The sequence below is a fragment of the Petromyzon marinus genome, unplaced genomic scaffold (genome assembly GCF_048934315.1).
Source record: "Petromyzon marinus isolate PM22_M1 ecotype Great Lakes invasive population unplaced genomic scaffold, UKy_Petmar_22M1.pri1.0 PM_G_Scaffold_1, whole genome shotgun sequence".
Taxonomy (NCBI): domain Eukaryota; kingdom Metazoa; phylum Chordata; class Hyperoartia; order Petromyzontiformes; family Petromyzontidae; genus Petromyzon; species Petromyzon marinus.
This window is the reverse complement of record NW_027422650.1, coordinates 12118541-12141576: the sequence shown is the minus strand read 5'-3', so window position 1 is coordinate 12141576 and position 23036 is coordinate 12118541. Positions and strand designations below refer to the sequence as shown.

Below are 23036 nucleotides of genomic sequence, written 5' to 3'. Positions count from 1 at the left end.
TGAAACACTCGAAGAGCATCCCCAAGTAGCAGCTGCCCCTGTGTGGCACAAGGTGGTGGCCCTGCACCGGCCTGCATGTGGACAAGAGCCTGTCAGTAGGGGGCGATGATTGATGTGTCATCTCAGTTGTGTAGTTTGTAGGTAATGTTTAAAATTTGCTACAATTTCACTCAGACGCCAGCATGCAATGGCCTACTCGTTTTGAATTACACAATAGTATGTTTTACATGCACTGTGAAGAAGACTGCAACTTTTTTAAAAAAACTTCTTGTTAATACGATGTAACGTGATGCAGTATATTTCACTGAAGTAATCCAATTTTGTTAATATGCCTCTCAATATTTTAGAATGTATACTTGTCTGATTTTGTGCATACTTGTAACATTTGATCTGTAAGGGTCAAACATTGAATAAGTGATGTTAGGACAAAGTGTGTGTGTGTGTTTGAAAGTAACCTGTACAGAGAACTCAGGTGAGACGCGTTGTTCTTGTGATACAGGTGAAATGGTGTTTTTGTGTTCCACGAAGCATCTGGAGCAACTCATTGTCTTTGAAATAGGTAGCACGCTCGGATCATTCATCAGTTACAAGGCATACCAATTAAAAGCTACACGTATAGGAGGAGGTACATTCTCTACAACACGAATTGTAGTTTTGTCTTACGTGTTGACGTAGATTTTGTCTAACTGGGACTAGAAATGCACCTTGCTGATTCACGTCTGGATGTTCGTAACCATCGGTTGAAGCAAACCCCACTGCTGTTGTTGAGACGCTGTGCACCATTTAAGGGTCCAACACATTGACGGCCTTCAGGCCAGGAAAGTCACAACATTTGCACACTAAGGACGCATTCACGCAAGTGCCCCATGCTCCGTTTTGAAGTTTTAAAATGAAACATCTTTGAATTGTGTTGTGTTTTGAATTAGATGATTTTATTTCCTCATTAAAAGCTTGTATCAATTTACATCTGGAAGACTTCATTGAAAAGGACATTTCGTGTGAATTTTCTCTCGTCGTTAAGTAGACGGCCTTGCCGGGGGTTCGGTTCGATGCGGACTTTCACCTGTTTGGGATTGCGGGATCGAGATAAGGCGACACGGAGCTGGCCGTGCGAGAAGACCGCCGTCTGCAGATCGATTCCAACGTAATCGAACGTCTGTCCCTGCGCCTCCGTCGTCCATGCAGGGGGTGCGTAGGTTTGCAGCGCCCCCTGCATGAAAACAACGGAAAGTGCAGCGCTCATCACAGATAGATAAAGTTGTGCGTTTATATTTAAAATGTTATTCTTGTATAAGGTGATGTTGAAATCGAAAAGTGTTTGGCCAGTTCATGATTTCAATCAGATTGATTCATTTATTATGCACCACATCCGAGCTTTTGTGGTCCTGTTGAGCTAAAGTTGTAAAAAGTCCGTGACTATAACTTCGCTCAATATTGTAAACGTGTTTCTATTATTTAGTTATTGTTTAATACAAACAACTTCAGATAATGGGTTTCAAGATGTACTTGAATGGCACGTTCGTTGTTCCGGTGTTTAATGGCTTGGACGTCATGGTAAATGGCTTCCATCGATGTGGAAGTCAACGGTGGATGATAATTTGACATTTCGGTGTTGATTTGGAGTAGATTGTTTAACTGTTACATACCAGGTGGTGAAATGCTTTGCCGAGTACCTGAACTGTTTGACCAAGTGAATTCATGAAGAGTTTCGATGCGAGTTTGAGCGTTAATATTCTTGCGGAACAACAAAGGTCGGATATTTTAAAGATTCCTGATCGTATGTTTCTTGCGACAATGTTCAAGGGGAACACGTGTGGAGGAGAGTTCCGGGTGAAGTCTCCCCTTACCTGGCAACCATGGTGGCTGTCCGCTGATCACTCTCGCTCCGTCACAGCTACGAGCTGTAGGGACGGGACGCTCCACCCTGGCGCTGTTTTAATTCACGGCATCAAGAGTGGAGAGCCTCATCCCTGCAGTTCCCTCCTGTTGTGCCGCAGCATTTACCGCGTAACGAGGCAACGTTTTCATGAGCAGTGCGTTCCACTACACACCCACACGAGCGAACCACGTGCAACAGTGTGCGTACATGCAGACACGAACAAACACGCGGGTGCACATACACACACGAGCGCTTACTTGCAGACACGGACGAGTGGAGATGCACGCACTAGTGTGGTCACCACCTGGCTAGCTACACTAGTCACGTGATAACTAGTATACTAAACTATACACTACACTATACACTACACTATACACTCCACTATACACTACACTACTATACACTACACCAGGGGTGTCCAAAGTTTTTTTAGTGAGGGCCAAATACAGAAAAATAAACAAAAGGCCGGGCCACACACTAGAGGTGACATTGACACATGAATACTGTGTGTATTTCTAACTCACCTATAATGTGAAGAACATTGCACTCAGTGGGAGCAGTGATGCTGTCCTTTGGATTGAAGGATGGCTGACATGTCAGGAGAAAGTTTGGTGGTTGAGACACGAAGGACTTCACAGAGATGGCTATCAGTCATTCTGGTTCTCAGTCTGCTTTTGTTCTGATTTAACATACATATGTATGTTGAGCCGAACAGGCTCATCATTTAGATTTAAAGCTTTCGTGACTGCAGTAATTCATATTCTTAGTTTTTTTGGTAAAGTCACGTTGTTTCTCTTCAACGTGACTTTACCGAAAAAAACTAAGCATATAGGCTCATCATTCTTTCTGTGTGGCGTCTCATCAGAGGAAACTTGGCATTATCCAAACTCTGATAGAAGTCAGGGAGGGAGAGAAGCTGATGTTGACTCTTCAGAGAATCATCACATTGCATTTCAATCAGTTCTAACTGCAGACTCTCTTCCACTTCTGCATCCACCAGGAAGGGGGTCGAGAACAGCTTGATTTGTTTTTCAATGACAGAAAAATCTTGGAAACGCTGGTTGAATTCTGTCACGAGAGATACAATCACAGACACATTTCTCCTTTTTATCAGAAAGGTCGTCCTTTGGAAAAGCAGACTTGATTTCAGACAGCGCAGGGAAGTGTGCAGCATTAAAGCTTCGTAGTTGTGTCTCAAACAGGCGGAGCTTTACGCAGAAGGCTTTCATGTGCGCATACAGGTGTGGCACCAGCTGTTCTTTGCCTTGTAGGTTCTTGTTCAGTGTATTCAAATGATGAGTAAGATCAACTAAAAATGCCAGGTCTGCCAGCCACAGAGGGTCACTCAGTTCATGAAGAGGTCGGCCCTTCTCTTTCAAAAACTGGTCGATTTCTGATCTCAGCGAATGAAACCGCTGCAGCACAGAGCCGTGGCTGAGCCAGCGCACATCATAGTGGTAGAGTACATCCCCGTATTCAGCATCCACATCAGATAGGAAAGCTTGAAATTCTCTGTGGTACAGTCCTCTAGCTCGAATTATGTTGACATTTTTTACAACGGTGTTCATCACATCGCCCAGCTGGACAGTCTTGGCACACAGTGCTTCTTGGTGGATTATACAGTGCATCCTAAAAGCCTCACCTAGGCTCTCTTTTACCTTGGCGCACACCATCGATGCCATTCCTTTGCGCTCGCCCGTCATGGCCGGAGCTCCATCCGTTGTTACTCCACAGAGCTTGTCCCATTTAAGCCCCATCTTTTCAACTGCCTCTGACACAGCTTCAAAAATATCTCTACCCGTCGTTGTGCCTTTTAGGCTCATCATATCAAGCAGTTCCTCCGTACAGCAAAAATTATCATCTACTCCCCGCAAAAAAATTAACAGCTGCGCGGTGTCTGTGGCATGTGCTCTCATCGCATGCTATCGAGTAAAAATCAAAAGCACAAGCTTTGTCTCTCAGCTGAAGTTTCAAGTTAGCTGACAAGTCCTCGATTCTCTGCATCACTGTATTTCTGCATAAGCTCACGCTGTTGAAATCCTGCACTTTTTCCGGGCACATTATTTCTGTGACTTTGATGAGGCACTGCTTTATGAAATCACCGGGGGGGGGGGGGGGGGGGGGGGGAGGGGCTTGATCATATATTCGATTAATACAAATAGGGTGTACATTTAGATGCATGTCTGGATTAGAGATTAAATATAATTAAGTCTGGCGATTATGTTTAATGCAATGGGCAGTTGGAATAAACATGTTGGTGCTGGTGGATGAATGAGTGATGGACACACGCATGAGTGGGCAAACAAGCGAGTGAGTGGGCTTGAAGGCAACTGGCAGGGAAGTGATTGGATTGGTACAGTGAGTGGTCAAATATGTAATAATTGAGAGGATCAGTGATTCAAATTGTTGCTAAATCCGAGCGTTGTTCCAACCTCCCCAGACCATCCAACTTCAAACAGAATCTACTCCTTTGTAACAACATGGACGGACAAATCAAGTGGGCTGAGATCTTGGATGACTATGAGGGTAAGTTCCCTGATACCTGCATCACGTGGCTTATATGCAGAGGAGGGTCCTTGATCAATTAATTTTAGTAGACATGGCTTGGTGGTGATGGGAAGACGTAATGATCGAGTGTGGCAGAGACGATGGGTTTAGATCTGAGTTTCAGCCATCCTTGTTTAAACAGATGTCTCAAGCTTATGCATTTAATAGTCTCAGCATGCCCACAAAAAAAATGACTTGTAAAGTTTTACTGCTACGTGATGAATATTTCTCAATAGCAGGTCCTGTTGTGTGCTAAGAGGTAATTACAGGGATCTTAAAATTAGTTCTGTGAAACTCCATGTCCTTCGTTCTCTAATTCATTACTCGTCCTTTGAATGAATTTTCTGTTCTTCGTAGGCCGGGAGTCGTCTTGCCAGTCGACCTCATGGGGGGACATTATGGATGTGGACCCTTTCCCAGGTCAAGGTTACAAGCATCGCTCCCCAAAGGTGTGTATGGGTTGTGGGGTCAAACACAACATTCTCTCCAAAACTAGCACACTGTGTCATCACACCATCACACCAAAATATCACTAAACCATCTCTCCACATCACCTTTCTCATCACACCACACCACCATCATTTAAATACTCCATCATAGAGCCTCATCATGTCTCTATACCATCACAAGACACCATCTCTCTAGAACATTCCACTACTTCACTTCTTCATAAAACAACACCATCTCCCAACACCATCACCCAATCTCTTGACCATCCCACTCATGCAAGCACTTGAAGTGGTCATTTATTAACAATGAAGACAGAATGATATAAATCAGTCACATTAATTATTTATGTTAGTTGATTGGAAGTTGCCATTCCAGTTGCCCATTATGGGCACTGCAGTGAAATTTGTCATCATTATGGGCTTCCAGATCGTTAAAGTTGAACATGTGGAAACTATTGCCAGTGATGATTGTTGCCAACATATATCAAATCTTCACAGTCGATCACAGCCTTAAGTGCATGTATGGGGTTTGTGAGGATATTTGAGGATGTAACATGGATTTTGATTCTGTAGGGGTTTGGGATATTTAGACGTTATGGCTACACGTACAATGTGATCAAAGTATTGATGGATAAGGCCTTATGTTAACATCAGGTGATTGTGTATATTCATGTGTGTGCTAACCAAGTTTGAATGAGTGAACGTGGATGTCTGCATCTGTACACAGATGTGTGAGTATGTATTTGCATGTGCATGTCTGAATATTCCTGTGGTTATCTTTGCTTGAACAGAAGATAATTGGGGAGTTGAAAGACTTCCGCGGGGTGAAGCATCTCCAGGAGGAGAAGGACCTTGCAACGGAGAAACGCCTCATGGTAGAGGAGCGCCTATTTGAGGTGCAGTGGCTTGCCAGGGTGAAGTGCCGCAAAGAGGAGAAGTGCTTCCGAGGCTATCTCCTCAAGAGGCGCCTCGTTAAAGGGAAGTGCTTCACGGATGCGAAGCGTCTTTGCGAAATGAAGTGTCTTGAAGAGAACCGTCTGGAGGAGGATGAGGAGGAGGAGAAGAAGTGTCTCACCAACATGAAGAGCGTCAAGGAGGAGAAGCGCCTCTTGGAGGAGAAGCACCTTGAGGAGGAACAGTGCCACGTCAGGACTGCTACCACCACCGCCGCCTTTCCGCACACCGTGCACCTGAAGGGTTTCACTCCCTTGTGTGTTCTATGGTGGGTCTGAAGAACTGATGGCCAAGCAAATGTCTTCCCACACACGGTGCACTTGAAGGGTTTCTCTCCTGTGTGAGTTCTCTGGTGCTGTGTCAAATTTCCAGTCCGATCCGTGCTGTATGCACGCTGGTCGCATTGTTGACTTGTCGTACCGAGCTGCGCTGACTGCCTTTCCTCCATCAGACCAGCGCCAGCTGCAGACAGAAAAAAATAATATCCACACCATCTACACGACAGTATCGAGGCACAGAGGAATGCATATATAGTCACATGTGACTTACACGTCTATATTAATATATTTATGATGTAATAAAAACGTTTCCCAAATTCATCACAGGGCTGTGATGGCACACAATGAGAGGGCAAATGGTTATAAACATGCCTGGAAGTCCTCGTATCTTCAAAACGAATGTTCACCCAAAACTCCGAGTACATAATTTCGGCTGTCTGGCTACAAACGGAATATTTATGAGAGCTAAATTCAGCTGACATAGCAAAGGATTTTGAAAACAATACTATTTGTGTTAGGCAGAAATGCATAAATTAATGTTCAATCGCAACTTAGAGGTGTGAATCCAGGCTCAGATGTCCTTAAATGCTGGGATGAACAGTTCCGACTTCAGCTGCATGTGTGTGCTGTGTTAACTTCCTGTTTCCATTCTTAAAAAGAGTTCCAGAGGAAAACAAAAGTAAACTATTGTTATGATATAACCTCCGTGTTCAACAGATTTAATAGACGTTACTGCAAACACAAACTGTACACTGTCACTGGGTAAACAGGCGGTGGTGTCTAGAATCACGCCTGGCCACCTTCATCTGCTTGGCATGAATGCTTCCTCACTGCACCAAGTAATTGAGGATCAACGAACATAGCCGAGGCTAACTGGAGTTTGCGTGTCTCTCTCCGTGGTGAGATGTTAACTACCTCACCTGGTATACAGGAAGTCGTGGGTTCGATCCCGACGCTGACGCCTGCTGTATATTTGGAGTTTGCGCGTCACTCCGTTTAGCGTCTTTGACCGATAGACATTGACACACGTATTCTTGGTTCTTTCTGTAAAGTTACGTGGACAGAAAATAAGATTAACAGATAATACAATTACATTAAATAAAGACCACTTGTGTTGCGATCAAAACGACGTGGGTTTTTTGCTTTATTTACAATTATTAATTATTTTTACAATGTTATTTTCATTAAATTTTCTATCTACGTGACTTTACCGAATAAACCAAGAATATTAATTCCTGCAGTCACCAAAGTTTTAAGTCAAAACATTCACACACGTTGACAAAGCCTCACCTTGTGTTGTTGTGGGCAGGTCGCTTCTGATAACAAGAGCGGTATAGCAGCTCAAGCTGGCTTGGCCTGCTAACAAAAGAAAATAAAAACTGCGTGAATATTTACAATAAAACAAAGTTACAAAGTGGCGAGCCGGGTGAAGACAAATTAAACTTAAGCGAGATAATTAAAGTGAATGCAATCAGGCGAGGGCAGGAGGCAAGGCCCCGCTTGGCTAGGCCCCGCGCTGTAAAGTTCCAACCTGGACATCGATTCCAATGCTCGCTGCTACTCAATTGACATTCCTACGAGAGAGAGAGGCTCTACCTTGGTAAACAACAACAACCACCACCACCACAACGATGAGAATTTCTCACCTCGGATTTCAGTGCAAGCGCGCACACGACAGCTTCCTGTTGCCTCGCGACAGCAGGAAGTAGTAGTAAGACGTCACTTCCCTCCCACGAGCAGCTCTCTACCTGAATAAATTATGTTAATGAAGCCGGCCCATATGTTGAGGGATGGGGGCGTGGGCGCTGAACCCGTCGCAATAAACTCGCGACGGCTTTAACGGGCACATTATGTTAATGAGCTACCAGTCACCGGGCGTAGCTTTGCCAAAAAAGGATTGCCACTGGAGATGACGATCTCCAATGATCTCCAAACGGAGATGACGTCACACTCAAGAGCGCGGTGGACAGGGGAGGGATGAATACCTTAGTGACATGACGTCACTAGCGAGGTACACCTCACCCTGGCGTTCCACGCCGATGAGGTAATTAAGAGTGGTGACGTCACAGAGTTGGAGTTTAAGTTGATTTAGATTCATTTTCCATTGCTCCCTCCCTTGGGTGTGTGAGCTCAGCAACAACAACGTGGACATTATTGTGTATACACTGTGTGTGTGTGTACACTGTGTGTGTACACTGTGTGTCACTGTGTGTCGCTGTGTGTATACACTGTGTGTGTGTGTACAGTGTGTGTGTCTACCTGTGTGTGTGCATCTACCTGTGTGTGTGTACACTGTGTGTGTACACTGTGTGTGTGTACACTGTGTATACATTGTGTGTGTACACTGTGTGTGTACAGTGTGTACACTGTGTGTACACTGTTTGTGTACACTGTGTGTGTGTACACTGTGTATACCCTGTGTGTACACTAATTGTGTATACACTGTGTATACACTATGTGTGTACACTCTGTGTGTGTACACTGTGTGTATAGACTGTGTGTGTACACTGTATGTACAGTGTGTGTACACTGTGTGTACACTGTGTGTATACACTGTGTGTGTAGACTGTGTGTGTGTACACTGTGGGTGTGTACACTGTGTGTGTACACTGTTTGTGTCCGCATCGAACCGAACCCCCGGCAAGACCGTCTACTTAATGACGAGAGAAATTCACACGAAATGTCCTTTTCAATGAAGTCTTCCAGATGTAAATTGATACAAGCTTTTAATGAAGAAATAAAATCATCTAATTCAAAACACAACACAATTCAAAGATGTTTCATTTTAAAACTTCAAAAACGGAGCATGGGGCACTTGCGTGAATGCGTCCTTCGTGTGCAAATGTTGTGACTTTCCTGGCCTGAAGGCCGTCAATGTGTTGGACCCTTATTGGTGCCCAGCGTCTCAACAACAGCAGTGGGGTTTGCTTCAACCGATAGGTACGAACATCCAGACGTGAATCAGCAAGGAGCATTTCTAGTCCCAGTTAGACAAAATCTACGTGAACACGTAAGACAAAAGTACAATTCGTGTTGTAGAGAATGTACCTCCTCCTATACGTGTAACTTTCAAGCGGTATGCCCTGTAACTGATGAATGATCCGAGCGTGCTCCCTATTTCAAAGACAATGAGTTGCTCCAGAGGCAGACGCTTCGTGAAACACGAAAGTACCCTTTGACCTGTATCACAAGAACAACGGGTCTCACCCGAGTTCTCTGTACAGGTTACTTCCAAACACACACACACTTTGTCCTAACATCACTTATTCAATGTTTGACCCTCAGACAAAATGTTACATGCACAATCAGACAAGTATTCATTCTAAACCATTGACGGGCATATTAGCAACATTGAATTACTGCAGCGAAATTGACTGCATCACGTTACATCGTATTAACAAGAAGTTATTTTACAAATATGCACCGTCTGCTTAACCGTGTATGTACAACGTACTATTGTTGCGTCATTCAAAACGAGTAGGCCGTTGCATGCTGGCGTCTGGGTCAAAATGAAGCAAATTTAAAACATTACCTACTAATAATAGATCACGGCGTTTCGATGGCAACACAAGCAATCGTCATCAGGTGGGACAAGCACAGCAGCAAGAAGAAGAAACTGCTGGAGTAGGCACCTACTACTTCAGCAGTTTCTCTTGCTGTGGATATCCCACCTGATAACGATTGCTTGTGTTGTGATCTAAACGCCGCGGTCTGTTATGTTTCTACCCACGTGGTGACTTTACTGAAATAACTCAAGTGTGGATTCCTGCTGTCACGAAAGCTTCGAATCAAGATTGCCTACAAACTACACAACTGAGATGACGCATCAATCATCGCCTCCTACTGACAGGCTCTTGTCCACATGCAGACTGGTGCAGGGCCACCACCCTGTGCCACACAGGGGCATTTGCTACTTGGCGATGCTCTACGAGTGTTTCAGACGAGGTACGACACAAAACTCCGAGTTGCTGAGGCGATTAAGCAAGCACTGTGTAAATGCAATTATTATAACATAGTGAATGCTTGGGAGCTTATTGTCTCTCGCTCCTGGTTAAAGATCTACCCAACCCACAGGTCCACAAAGACTGGCCGCCCTTACTCTGCAGGTTGAACCTTGCAACTGAGTGTCCAACTTCACATTCTTGTCATTGAAGGCCTTTGACAAAGGTGCATCTATTGGAGCGACATCATCTCAAGCTTACACATCTACCGGGTCTCCACTTGACTTTGTATTGTCTCGGAGGAAGTCCACCCACACCTCCACTTCCACAAACTGCTGGGAGTTGCCTCGCTCTGCCTCACAGTCAGAATTCTCCTCCTGCTTCACGTTGCCTCCATCGATGTGAAGGTCCCATTTTGGAGTTGAATCTTCATCTTCACATTTTACCTTCACTTCTTCGCTCTTCACCATCACTTCTTCCCTCTTCACCATCACTTCTTCACATTTCATCATCACCTCTTCACATTTCACCTCGATACCTTTAAAAGTGTCCAAGCTGGGATTTTCCTCCGGTTCTTGTTTCATGAGGGATGGGCTCATTGCGGCACTTTGACTTTCACAAGCTGATTTCAGACTGCACTCCTTGTGGATCTTCTGATGCTTCTGTGTTCTCTGGTGTACTTGAAGATGTTGTTGCTGTGCAAACGCCATCCCGCACGGAGTGCACCTGAAGGGTTTCTCTCCCGTGTGTGTTCTCTGGTGAATTACAAGAGGAGATGACTGTGCAAACGCCTTCCCACACACAGTGCACTTGAAGGGTTTCTCTCCTGTGTGTGTTCTCTGGTGTTCTTGAAGATGTGATGAAAGTGTAAACGCCTTCGCACACAGAGTGCACTTGAAGGGTTTCTCTCCCGTGTGACTTTTCTGGTGTCTTCTAACAACAGATGGCCGTGCAAATGCCTTGTTACACACACTGCACTTGAAGGGTTTCTCTCCCGTGTGTGTTCTCTGGTGTTCTTGAAGATGTGATGAAAGTGTAAACGCCTTCGCACACAGAGTGCACTTGAAGGGTTTCTCTCCCGTGTGACTTCTCTGGTGTCTTCTAACAACAGATGGCCGTGCAAATGCCTTGTTACACACACTGCACTTGAAGGGTTTCTCTCCAGTGTGAGTTCTCTGGTGTATTTTAAGAGCAGATGGGTATGAAAATGCCTTGTCACACACACTGCACTTGAAGGGTTTCTCTCCTGTGTGAATTCTCTCGTGCCGTGTGAAATCTCCAGTACGATCCGTGCTGTATGCACACCGGTCGCATTGGAGCCTTGTCCTACCGAGCTGCACTAAGTGCATTTGCTCCATCAGACCAATTCTGCGGAGGAAGCGTCAGAGGAAGCGTCAGCTGCAGACAGAAAAAAATAATATCCACACCATCTACACGTCAGTATCGATGCACAGAGGAATGCATATATAGTCACATGTGACTTACACGTCTATACTTATTCAGATATTCATGATGTAGTGAAAAAGTGTCCCAAATTCATCACACGGGCTGTGATGGCACACAATGAGAGGGCAAATGGTTATAAACATGCCTGGAAGCCCTCGTATTTGCAAAATGAATGTTAATTCAAAACTCCAAGCACACAATGTCGGCTGTCTGGTCACAAAAGGAATATTTAAGAGAGCTAAATTCAGCTGACATAGCAAAGGGTGTTGAAAACAATACTATTTGTGTTATGCAGAAATGCATGAATTAATGTTCAATCGCAACTCAGATGTCCTTGAATGCTGGGATGAACAGTTCCGACTTCAGCTGCATGTGTGTGCTGTGTTCACATCCTGTTTCCATTCTTAGTAAGAGTTCCAGAGGAAAACAAAAATAAACTATTGTTTTGATATAACCTCCGTGTTCAATAGAGTTGATAGACTTCACTGCAAATAGAAACTTGACACTGTCACACACTGGCGATGGCGTGTCTAGAATCATGCCTGGCCACCTTCATCTGCTCAGCATTAATGCTTCCTCACTACACCAAGTAATTAATCGAGGATCAATTAACATAGCCGAGGTTAGCTGGTGAGATGTTAACTACCTCACCGGATATACAGGAAGTCGTGGGTTCGATCCCGACCCTGACGCCTGCTGTATGTTTTGAGTTTTTGAGCGTTTCTCCGTTTAGCGTCTTTGACCGATAGACATTGACACACGTATTCTTGTTTCTTTCGGTAAAGTTACGTAGATAGAAAATAACATTAACAGATAATACAATTACATTAAATAAAGACCACTTGTGTTGCAATCAAAACGTGTTTTTTTTTTGCTTTATTTACAATTTTTTATGTTTGTTATGTTACTGTTATCTTATTTTCTATCTACATGACTTTACCGAAAGAACCAAGAATATTAATTCCTGCAGTCACCACAGTTTTAAGTCAAAACATTCACACACGTTGACAAAGCCTCACCTTGTGTTGTTGTGGGCAGGTTGCTTCTGATAACAAGAACGGTATAGCAGCTCAAGCGCGCTTGGCCTGCTAACAAAAGAAAATAAAAACTGCGTGAATATTTACAATAAAACAAAGTTACAAAGTGGCGAGCCGGGTGAATACAAATTAAACTTAAGCGAGATAATTAAAGCGAACGCAATCAGGCGAGGGCAGGAGGCAAGGCCCCGCGTGGCTAGGCCTCACGTTGTAAAGTTCCAACCTGGACATCGATTCCCATGCTCGCTGCTACTCAACTGACATCCCTACGAGGGAGAGCGAGGCTCTACCTTGGTAAACAACAACAACCACCACCACCATCACAACCACCACCACAACAACCACAATCGCAATGAGAATTTTTTCACCTCGGATTTCAGTGCAGGAAGCGATAGCTTCCTGTTACCTCGTGACGTCACGCGGCAGCAGGTGACGTGACGTCACTTCCTTGGCACGAGACATACTCCTCCCACAATGAGCTGCTCCGTAAATAAATAAATTAGAGGATGGATAAATTATGCTAATGTGATACCGTCCCATATGTCGTGGGTGCTGAACCCGTCGCAATAAACTCGCGACGGCTTTAACGGAGACATTATGTTAATGAGCCGCCACTGGGCGTAGCTTTGCCCAAATAAGGATTGGCAATGGACTGATATCGGCAGTGACCCAAGCGGAGGCCCCGTCATGTTCAAGAGTGCGATGGACGGGGGAGGGATGAATACCTTGGTTACATGACGTCACTAGCGAGGGACACCTTCCCTCGGCGTTTCTTGCCGATGAAGTAATGCTGAGTAGTGACGTAACAGAGCGTGATTGGAGTTTAAGTTAATTTAGATTCATTTTCCATTGCTCCCTCCCTTGAACTCAGCAACAACAACAACGTGGACATTGCATCCCACTGGGATTTTTAGCACACAGCGTTGGTGTACAGTGCTTTTTTCAGGAACATTTTGATGTTTTTTTCATGGATTTTCTGTTTGCAGAGTCACACAAAGTAGTCACTTTAAGATGTGTTTCTTGTTCGTGTTTGTGTTTGTTGTGGTTGCACTTGATTCAAGAGCCGAATGGCTCACAGGGGTATACCAAAATAAACTGAAACTATTGTGTACACACACTGTGTGTACACAATGTGTACACACAGTGTGTGTACACAATGTGTGTGTGTACACACTGTGTGTGTACACTGTGTGTGTGTGTACACTGTGTGTGTACACGTACACACTTTGTGTGTACACTGTGTGTGTACACTATGTGTGTACACTGTGTGTGCACAGTGTGTGTACACACTGTGTGTGTGTGTACACTGTGTGTGTGTACACTGTGTATGTACACTGTGTGTATGTACACTGTGTGTGTATACACTGTGTGTGTGTGTACACTGTGTGTGTATACACTGTGTCTGTGTGTACACTGTGTGTGTGTGTACACACTGTATGTACACTATGTGTTTACATTGTGTGTGTTTACACTGTGTGTACACTGTGTGTGTGTACAATGTGTGTGTACACACTCTGTGTGTACGTACACACTGTGTGTATACGTACACACTGTGTGTGTGTTTACACTTTCTCTGTGTGTGTACACACACACAGAGACAGTGTACAGTGTGTGTGTGTACACTGTGTGTGTACACTGTGTGTGTGTGTACAGTGTGTGTGTGTGTGTACACTGTGTGTGTGTACACAGGCAGACACAGGCCACCACCTGGCAGTCCCGGGGAGTCCCCCCCCCACCACCCTTCACCACCACCCCCATCACCCTGGTAGTGGTGGTTGTTGTTGTGATGTTCTGACACCAGTCAGATCAACACCTTCACAGCCACTGCTGCTGCTGCTGTTTGTTTATAGGCAGAAGGTGTTCACGCCACGTCCCTTTCTCTGTGTGTGTACACTCTGTGTGTGTACACTGAGTGTGTGTAGGTGTTCACACCACGTCCCTTTCTCTGTGTGTGTACACTCTGTGTGTGTGTACACTGAGTGTGTGTAGGTGTTCGCGCCACGTCCCTTTCTCTGTGTGTGTACACTCTTTGTGTGTGTACACTGAGTGTGTGTAGGTGTTCACGCCACGTCCCTTTTTCTGTCACCATTTTAATTCTGGGCCAAAGAGGTCCCACAAACGTAAACATTTTCTGTTTAAAATGTAACACGAACATAATAAACAATGAATTATATTCTTGGTTCTTTCGGTAAAGTCACGTTAAAGGGAAACAATAAAATAAATAAATATATATATATAAAACAATAAAATTCTCACGACGTTTCGACTGTAACACAAGCAGTCATCATCAGGTGTGAAAACCAACGGCAAGAAACATTTAAAAAAGGAGTCGCGGTTTGTATTTATTTATTTAATGACGTTAGCGCCACGGACAATGATTTGGCAGTTTATTTAGAAGGACGAGTCCATCTATGTTTTGAAAAGAGGGGGGAGACTAAAAATTAATGTATGCTGTCTGAAAGCCACCGTAAGCGTGAACAATCAATTAAGACCCGAAATGGTTTATCAAATCCTTCCAATGATTGCTAAGCCAGAATTCCTTCCTCTCGGTTGAAATTGTCTCTGTGCTTGTATATGTGGATAGCCTCATGAACGAATCTCTCATGGTAGGCAGATGGCTTGCAAAGAACCTCTGTCTTGGAGAAGTCAATGTCATGTGAGCCTACTGAATTATAACAGTGATCTGCCACGGCCGAGGTGTTGGTCCTACCGTGTTTAAGGTCTGCTTTGTGTTCACGAATGCGGTCCGAGACATGGCGTTTTGTTTCTCCAATGTAACTACTACCACAGAGGCAACTTAGATTGTAGACACCAGGGTACTGTATGTCTGGAATCACATCTTTTACAGACGGAACCAGATCACGGATTTTATGTAATGTGTTGAAACGGACCTGGATCTTGTGTTTATTCAAGATTTTGGAAATCTTTTTTGTGATCCCCGCAATGTAGGGTAAAGTGATGGTTTTGAAAGGCTCCTCAAAAGGGTCCTTCTTCATGGTTTGAGTGATAGCTTTTCGGATTGTATAGTCGGAGTAACCATTAGCCTTAAGAGCTTGGTGTACGTGCTTGAGTTCACTGCCTATGTGTTCCTGGTCGGATATGCATTGGGCTCTGTGATACAGAGTCTTGATGAGAGAATTCTTCTGTGATGGATGGTGGTGGGAATCCGGTTTCAGATAAGCATCCGTATGGGTAGCTTTCCTGTAGACAGAGTGGCTCATTGAACCATCAATTTTTTTTACCAATTCCACTTTACAATTAAATTGTAGACACGGCACAATATATATTTCTTAATCTTTATTTTTACCAACATTTAAAAAAAAAATTCTCCGTTAAGGCAAAAATTCTGAAATATTGGATTTTTTACAAAGCCTTGTGAATTCACCTTGTATCTGAACAAGTTCAATTTGTGCAAATATATGTTTTCAAACATATAAATAAAAAAGACATTGCTTACAAATATTAGCTCTATGTTTTCAAGTCAATACATTTTGGGTAGTGAATAAATTATAGTCTAAATAAGCTACACATGACGAATTGTAGGCAATTATAGTTATAATCAAAGACATTTTTAAACAATCACGTGGTCCCTGTAGTCGCCGTTAGAGACACAAAATCTTCTTGAAAACAGTTTATCAACATATATGAATACATTGATTCGAATAAGCAGAGTTAATTTCCTATTTATGGCATGCCAGTTATATGTCAGTTTTCGATATCAACATCACCTTATAAAAGAATAACATTTAAAACATAAGCGCACAACTTTATCCGTGATGAACGCTGCACTTTGTCGTTTTCACGCATGGGGTGCTGTAAACCTACACGCACCCCCTGCATGCGAACGACGGACGGGCACACCTGGCTACCCCAGTAACATTCACCACAATATGCGCAGTCTGCTAAACGGCAGATGTAAAACATAACGTTGCGTCATTCACAACGCATGTTGGTGTCACGGTCAAAATTGGGGTAATTCCAAACATTATCCAGCACCCCCTGTACCAACGACGGAGGCGCAGGGACAGACGTTCGATTACGTTGGAATCGATCTGCAGACGGCCAGCAGCTCCGTGTCGCCTTATCTCGATCCCGCGATCCCCTACCAGGTGAAAGTCCGCATCGAACCGAACCCCCGGCAAGGCCGTCTACTTAACGACGAGAGAAAATTCACACGAAATGTCCTTCTCAACGAAGTCTTCCGGATGTAAATTGATACAAGCTTTTAATGAAGAAATAACAATCATCTAATTCAAAACATAACACGATTCAAAGATGTTTCATTTTAAAACTTCAAAACGGAGCACGGGGCGCTGGCGTGAATGCGTCCTTTGTGTGCAAATGTTGTGACTTTCCTGGCCGAAGGCCCTAAAATGCTTGGACCCTCATTGGTGCACAGCGACTCAACTGCAACAGTGGGGCTTGTTTCAACCGATAGGTAACGAACATCCAGATGTGAATCAGCAAGGAGCATTTCTAGTCCCAGTTAGACAAAATCTACGTCAACACGTAAGACAAAACTACAATTCGTGTTGTAGAGAATGTACCTCCTCCTATACGTGTAACTTTCAAATGGTATGCCTTGTAACTGATGAATGATCCGAGCGTGCTCCCTATTTCAAAGACGATGAGTTGCTTCAGAGGCCGACGCTTCCTGAAACACAAAAGTACCCTTTGACCTGTATCACAAGAACAACGGGTATCACCTGACTTCTCTGTACAAGTTACTTCCAAAACACACACACACTTTGTCCTAACATCACTTATTCAATGTGTGACCCTCAGACAAAATGTTACATGCACACACACAATCAGACAAGCATTCATTTGAAATTATTGACGGGCATTTTAACAAAATTTAATTACTGCAGTGAAATATACTGCATCAGGTTACATCGTATTAACAATAAGCTATTTTAAAAAAATATGCACTGTCTACTTAACAGTGTATGTACAACGTACTATTGCCATTTGCACGCTGGCGTCTCGGTCAAAATTGATAACATTCTAAACATTACCTACAAAGTCACGTAGAAGGGAAATAATAAGATAATAAAAATAATCAAATAAAATTCTCACGACGTTCGCAAGCAGCCAAAACGTCGTGAGAATTTTATTTTATGTTTTATTTTTATTATCTTATTATTTCCCTTCTACGTGGTGACTTTACCGAAAGAACCAAGAAGATGAATCCCTGCAGTCACGAAAGCTTTAAATCGAAAAATTACCAACAAACTACACAACTAAGATGCCACATCAACCAACGCCCCCTACTGACAGGCTCTTGTTCACATGCAGGCTGGTGCCGGGCCACCACCTTGTGCCACACAGGGGCAGCTGCTACTTGGGGATGCTCTTCGAGTGTTTCAGACGGGATACAAAACTCCGAGTTGCTGAGACAATCTAGATTTGAAGTTTGTGACTGCAGGGATCCAAACTCCTTGGTTCTTTCGGTAAAGTCACGTAGAGGCGATTAAGCAGGCACCATATAAATGCAATTGGTAAAATATTGAAAGCTTGGGAGCTTAGTGGCTCTCGCTCCTGGTTAGAGATCAACCCAACCCACAGGTCCACAAAGACTGGCCGCTATTTACTCTGCAGGTTGAACCTAGGAACTGAGTGTTCAACTTCATATTCTTGTCATTAAAGGCCTGTGACAAAGGTGCATCTATTGTAGCGACATCGTCTCTGGCTTACACATCTACCGGGTCTCCACTTGACTTTGTATTGTCTCGGAGGAAGTCCACCCACACCTCCACTTCCACAAACTGCTGGGAGTTGCCTCACTCTGCCTCACAGTCAGAATTCTCCTCCTGCTTCACGTTGCCTTCATCAATGTGAAGGTCCCATTTTGGAGTTGAATCTTCATCTTCACATTTCACCATCACTTCGTCGCTCTTCACCATCACCTGTTCATATTTCACCTCGGTTCCTTTTCAGTGTCAAAGCTGGGATTTTCCTCCGGTTCTTGTATCACGAGGGATGGGCTCATTGTGGAACTTTGACTTTCACAAGCTGATTTCAGACTCCACTCCTTGCAGATCTTCTGATGATTCTGTGTTCTCTGGTGTACTTGAAGATTTGATGAAACTGCAAATACCTTCCCACACACACTGCAATTGAAGGGTTTCTCTCCCGTGTGTTCTCTGGTGTCTTTGAAGATGTGACACATGTACAAACGCCATCCCGCACAGAATGCACCTGAAGGGTTTCTCTCCTGTGTGTGTTCTCTGGTGTACTTTAAGATTTGATGACTGTGCAAACGCCATCCCGCACACACTGCACTTGAAGGGTTTCTCTCCTGTGTGTGTTCTCTGGTGTGTTTTAAGATTTGATGACTGTGCAAACGCCATCCCACACACACTGCACTTGAAGGGTTTCTCTCCCGTGTGTGTTCTCTGGTGTGTTTTAAGAACAGATGACTGTGAAAATGCCTCCCCACACACACTGCACTTGAAGGGTTTCTCTCCCGTGTGTGTTCGCTGGTGTGTTTTAAGAGCAGATGACCGTGAAAATGCCTTCCCACACACAGTGCACTTGAAGGGTTTCTCTCATGTGTGTTCTCTGGTGGGTCTCAAGAACTGATGGCCATGCAAATGCCTTGTCACACACAGTACACTTGAAGGATTTCTCTCCTGTGCGAGTTCTCTGGTGCTGTGTCAAATTTCCAGTCCGATCCGTGCCATATGCACGCTGGTCGCATTGTTGACTTGTCGTACCAAGCTGCGCTGACTGCCTTTGCTCCATCAGACCAGCGTCAGCTGCAGACAGAAAAAAATAATATCGACACGTCAGTATCGATGCACAGAGGAATGCATATATACACAGTAACACGTGACTAACATGTCTATACTCATTCATATATTCATGATGTAGTGAAAAAGTGTCCCAAATTCATCACACGGGCTGTGATGGCACACAATGAGAGGGCAAATGGTTATAAACATGCCTGGAAGCCCTTGTATCTTCAAAATGAATATTAACCCAAAACTCTAAGCACACAATTTCGGCTGTCTGGTTAGAAAAGGAATATTTATGAGAGCTAAATTCAGCTGACATAGCAAAGGGTGTTGAAAACAATACTATTTGTATTCTTAGTTTTTTCGGTAAAGTCACGTTGAAGAGAAACAACAAAATAATAAAATATATATAAAACAAAAAAATTCTCACGACGTTTCGACCATAACTCAAACGGTCATCTTCAGGTGTGTTGGTTTGCAACACACCTGGTTTGCAACACACCAACACACCTGAAGATGACCGTTTGAGTTATGGTCGAAACATCGTGATAATTTTTTATTGTTTTATATATATTTTGTTGTTTCTCTTCAACGTGACTTTACCGAAAAAACTAAGATTATGAATTACTGCAGTCACGAAAGCTTTAAATCAAAATACTATTTGTGTTTTGCAGAAATGCATGAATTAATGTTCAATCGCAACTCAGATGTCCTTGAATGCTGGGATGAACAGTTCCAACTTCAGCTGCATTTGTGTGCTGTGTTCACATCCTTTTTTCCATTCTTAGTAAGAGTTCCAGAGGAAAAAAAAAAACTATTGTTTTGATATAACCTCCATGTTCAATAGAGTTGATAGACTTCACTGCAAATACAAACTTGACACTGTCACACACTGGCGGTGGCGTGTCTAGAATCATGCCTGGCCACCTTCATCTGCTCAGCATTAATGCTTCCTCACTACACCAAGTAATTAATCGAGGATCAATGAACATAGCCGAGACTAACTGGTGAGATGTTAACTACCTCACCGGATATACAGGAAGTCGTGGGTTCGATCCCGACCCTGACGCCTGCTGTATATTTGGAGTTTGAGCGTCTCTCCGCTGAGTGTCTTTGACCGATAGACATTGACACACGTATTCTTGGTTCTTTCTGTAAAGTTACGTAGACAGAAAATAACAATAACAGATAATACAATTACATTGAATAAAGAACACTTGTGTTGCATTCAAAACGTGGGTTTTTTTGCTTTATTTACTATTTTTTATGTTTATCATGTTATTTTCATTTAATTTTCTATCTACGTGACTTTACCGAAAGAACCAAGAATATTAATTCCTGCAGTCACCAAAGTTTAAAGTCAAAACATTCACACACGTTGACAAAGCCTCACCTTGTGTTGTTGTGGGCAGGTCGCTTCTGATAACAAGAGCGGTATAGCAGCTCAAGCGGGCTTGGCCTGCTAACAAAATAAAAACTGCGTGAATATTTACAATAAAACAAAGTTACAAAGTGGCGAGCTGGGTGAAGACAAATAGCGAGATAATTAAAGTAAATGCAATCAGGCGAGGGCAGGAGGCAAGGCCCCGCGTGGCTAGGCCCCACGTTGTAAAGTTCCAACCTGGACATCGATTCCCATGCTCGCTGCTACTCAACTGACATCCCTGAGAGAGAGAGCGAGGCTCTACCTTGGTAAACAACAACAACAACCACCACCACCACCACAACGATGAGAATTTCTCACCTCGGATTTGAGTGCAAGCGCGCACACGGCAGCTTCCTGTTGCCTCGCGACAGCAGGAAGTAGTATGACGTCACTTCCCGCCCAAGAGCTGCTCTCCAACTGAATAAATTATGTTAATGAGGCCGGCCCATATGTGGAGGGATGGGGCCGTGGGCGCTGAACCCGTCGCAATAAACTCGCAACGGCTTTAACGGATACATTATGTTAATGAGCCGCCATTCACTGTGCGTGATGAGTACTAGGTGCCTCGGTGAATGTATATGCTCTGACTTTAACATAGCTATTTCTGTGACCAGTTACCAGCTAATCACTCAGCTATTTCAATGCTAAATTCTATGCTAATTCCTTTGTCAAGGGGTATCTCTGCGGTTGTGTATACTTTAACTTAGCTATTTCAATGAGCCATTTCAATGCTAAATTATATGCTAATTCCTTTGTCAAGGCGCTTGGTCTTTTTCTTTTCACACAGCTTAAAGGTCGTGATCTAAGCGTGGCTTCTTCCACTCCAGCGCTGTCCTCCAGACAGTCTCGTCCCTTCACCTGATGAAGGCCGCTTGTGTTGTGGCCGAAACGTCGTGATTTTTTGTTAATTTTTTATTTATTTTATTTTCACCTACGTGACTTTACCCAAGCTTTAAATCTAGAATTTACCCAATAGAACCAAAGAGTACTGGGCGTAGCTTTGCCCAAATAAGGATTGCCACTGGAACGATATCGGCAGTGACCCAAGCGGATGTGACGTCACGCTCAAGAGCTCGGTGGACGGGGTTGGGGTGAACACCTTGGTGACATGACATCACTAGCGAGGTACACCTCCCCTGGCGTTTCACGCCGATGAGGTAATGCGGAGTGGTGACGTCACAGAGTTGGAGTTCTAGTTGATTTAGATTCATTTTCCATTGCTCCCTCCCTTGGGTGTGTGGGCTCAGCAACGTGGACATTATTGTGTATACACTGTGTGTACACTATGTGTGTACACTGTCAGTTTAACACGTAGGCTTTCGCGACCAATATTATTCATAATAAAGGTTTTTGGGTTAGATCGCGTTTATTTATAAATGTGTCGTAACCCTCCACCACCCGACACGGCCAATCAGCAAAAGTAGTGAATTATTTGTCTTTTGTCAACGTGACACTTTTTTTTTGCTGATTGGCCGTGTCGGGTGGTGGAGGGTTACGACACATTTATAAATAAACGCGATCTAACCCAAAAACCTTTATTATGTGTACACTGTGTGTGTGTACACTGTGTGTGTGTGTACACTGTGTGTGTACACTATGTGTGTGTACACTGTGTCACTGTGTGTGTCACTGTGTGTTACTCTGTGTGTACACTGTGTGTGTACAGTGTGTGTATGTACACTGTGTGTACGTATATACATTGTGTGTGTACACTGTGTGTGTACACTGTGTGTGTGTACACTGTGTGTCACTGTGTATACACTGCGTGTGTATACACTGTGTGTACACTGTGTGTGTGTACACTGTGTATACACTGTGTCACTGTGTGTCACTGTGTGTCGCTGTGTGTGTCACTGTGTCACTGTGTGTGTGTGTCACTGTGCCTGGCACAAGCGTCGTGGTGACGTCACCGCCACTTAGTGGTGAATGGCGGTTATGTCACTGTGTCACTGTGTGTATGTCACTGTGTCACTGTGTGTACACTGTGTGTGTACACTGTGTGTCACTGTGTCACTGTGTGTGCACACTATGTGTGTCACTGTGTCACTGTCACTGTGTGTGTACACTGTGTGTGTGTACACTGTGTGTGTGTGTGTACACTGTGTATACACTGTGTGTGTACACTGTGTGTGTACACTGTGTATACACTGTGTCACTGTGTGTCGCTGTGCGTGTCACTGTGTGTGTCACTGTGCCTGGCACAAGCGTCGTGGTGACGTCACCGCCACTTAGTGGCGAATGGCGGTTGTTGTTGTGTCACTGTGTCACTGTGTGTCACTGAGTGTGTACACTGTGTGTGTGTACACACACACAGTTTACACTGTGTGTGTGTACACTGT

General features: G+C 43.9%; 1 protein-coding gene, 1 long non-coding RNA gene and 1 pseudogene across 2 annotated transcripts; all 3 read right to left on the bottom strand.

The window, feature by feature from the left end:
• Positions 1–5156: 5156 nt before the first annotated feature.
• LOC142908560 (uncharacterized) lies at positions 5157–7147 on the bottom strand. Its single transcript, XR_012931870.1, has 2 exons — positions 7028–7147; positions 5157–6291 (listed from the first exon to the last, which is right to left on the bottom strand). It is a non-coding gene; the product is annotated as an uncharacterized LOC142908560 (long non-coding RNA).
• A 3158-nt stretch (positions 7148–10305) lies between these two features.
• Positions 10306–12978, bottom strand: LOC142908568 (uncharacterized). The gene is made up of 3 exons (XM_076059327.1): positions 12900–12978; positions 12514–12582; positions 10306–11416 (listed from the first exon to the last, which is right to left on the bottom strand). Exon 3 carries the CDS (start codon positions 11404–11406, stop codon positions 10306–10308), a length of 1101 nt encoding a protein of 366 aa, XP_075915442.1. The 5' UTR covers positions 11407–11416; positions 12514–12582; positions 12900–12978.
• A 2835-nt stretch (positions 12979–15813) lies between these two features.
• Positions 15814–20417, bottom strand: LOC142908553 (uncharacterized; annotated as a pseudogene).
• Positions 20418–23036: the final 2619 nt, after the last annotated feature.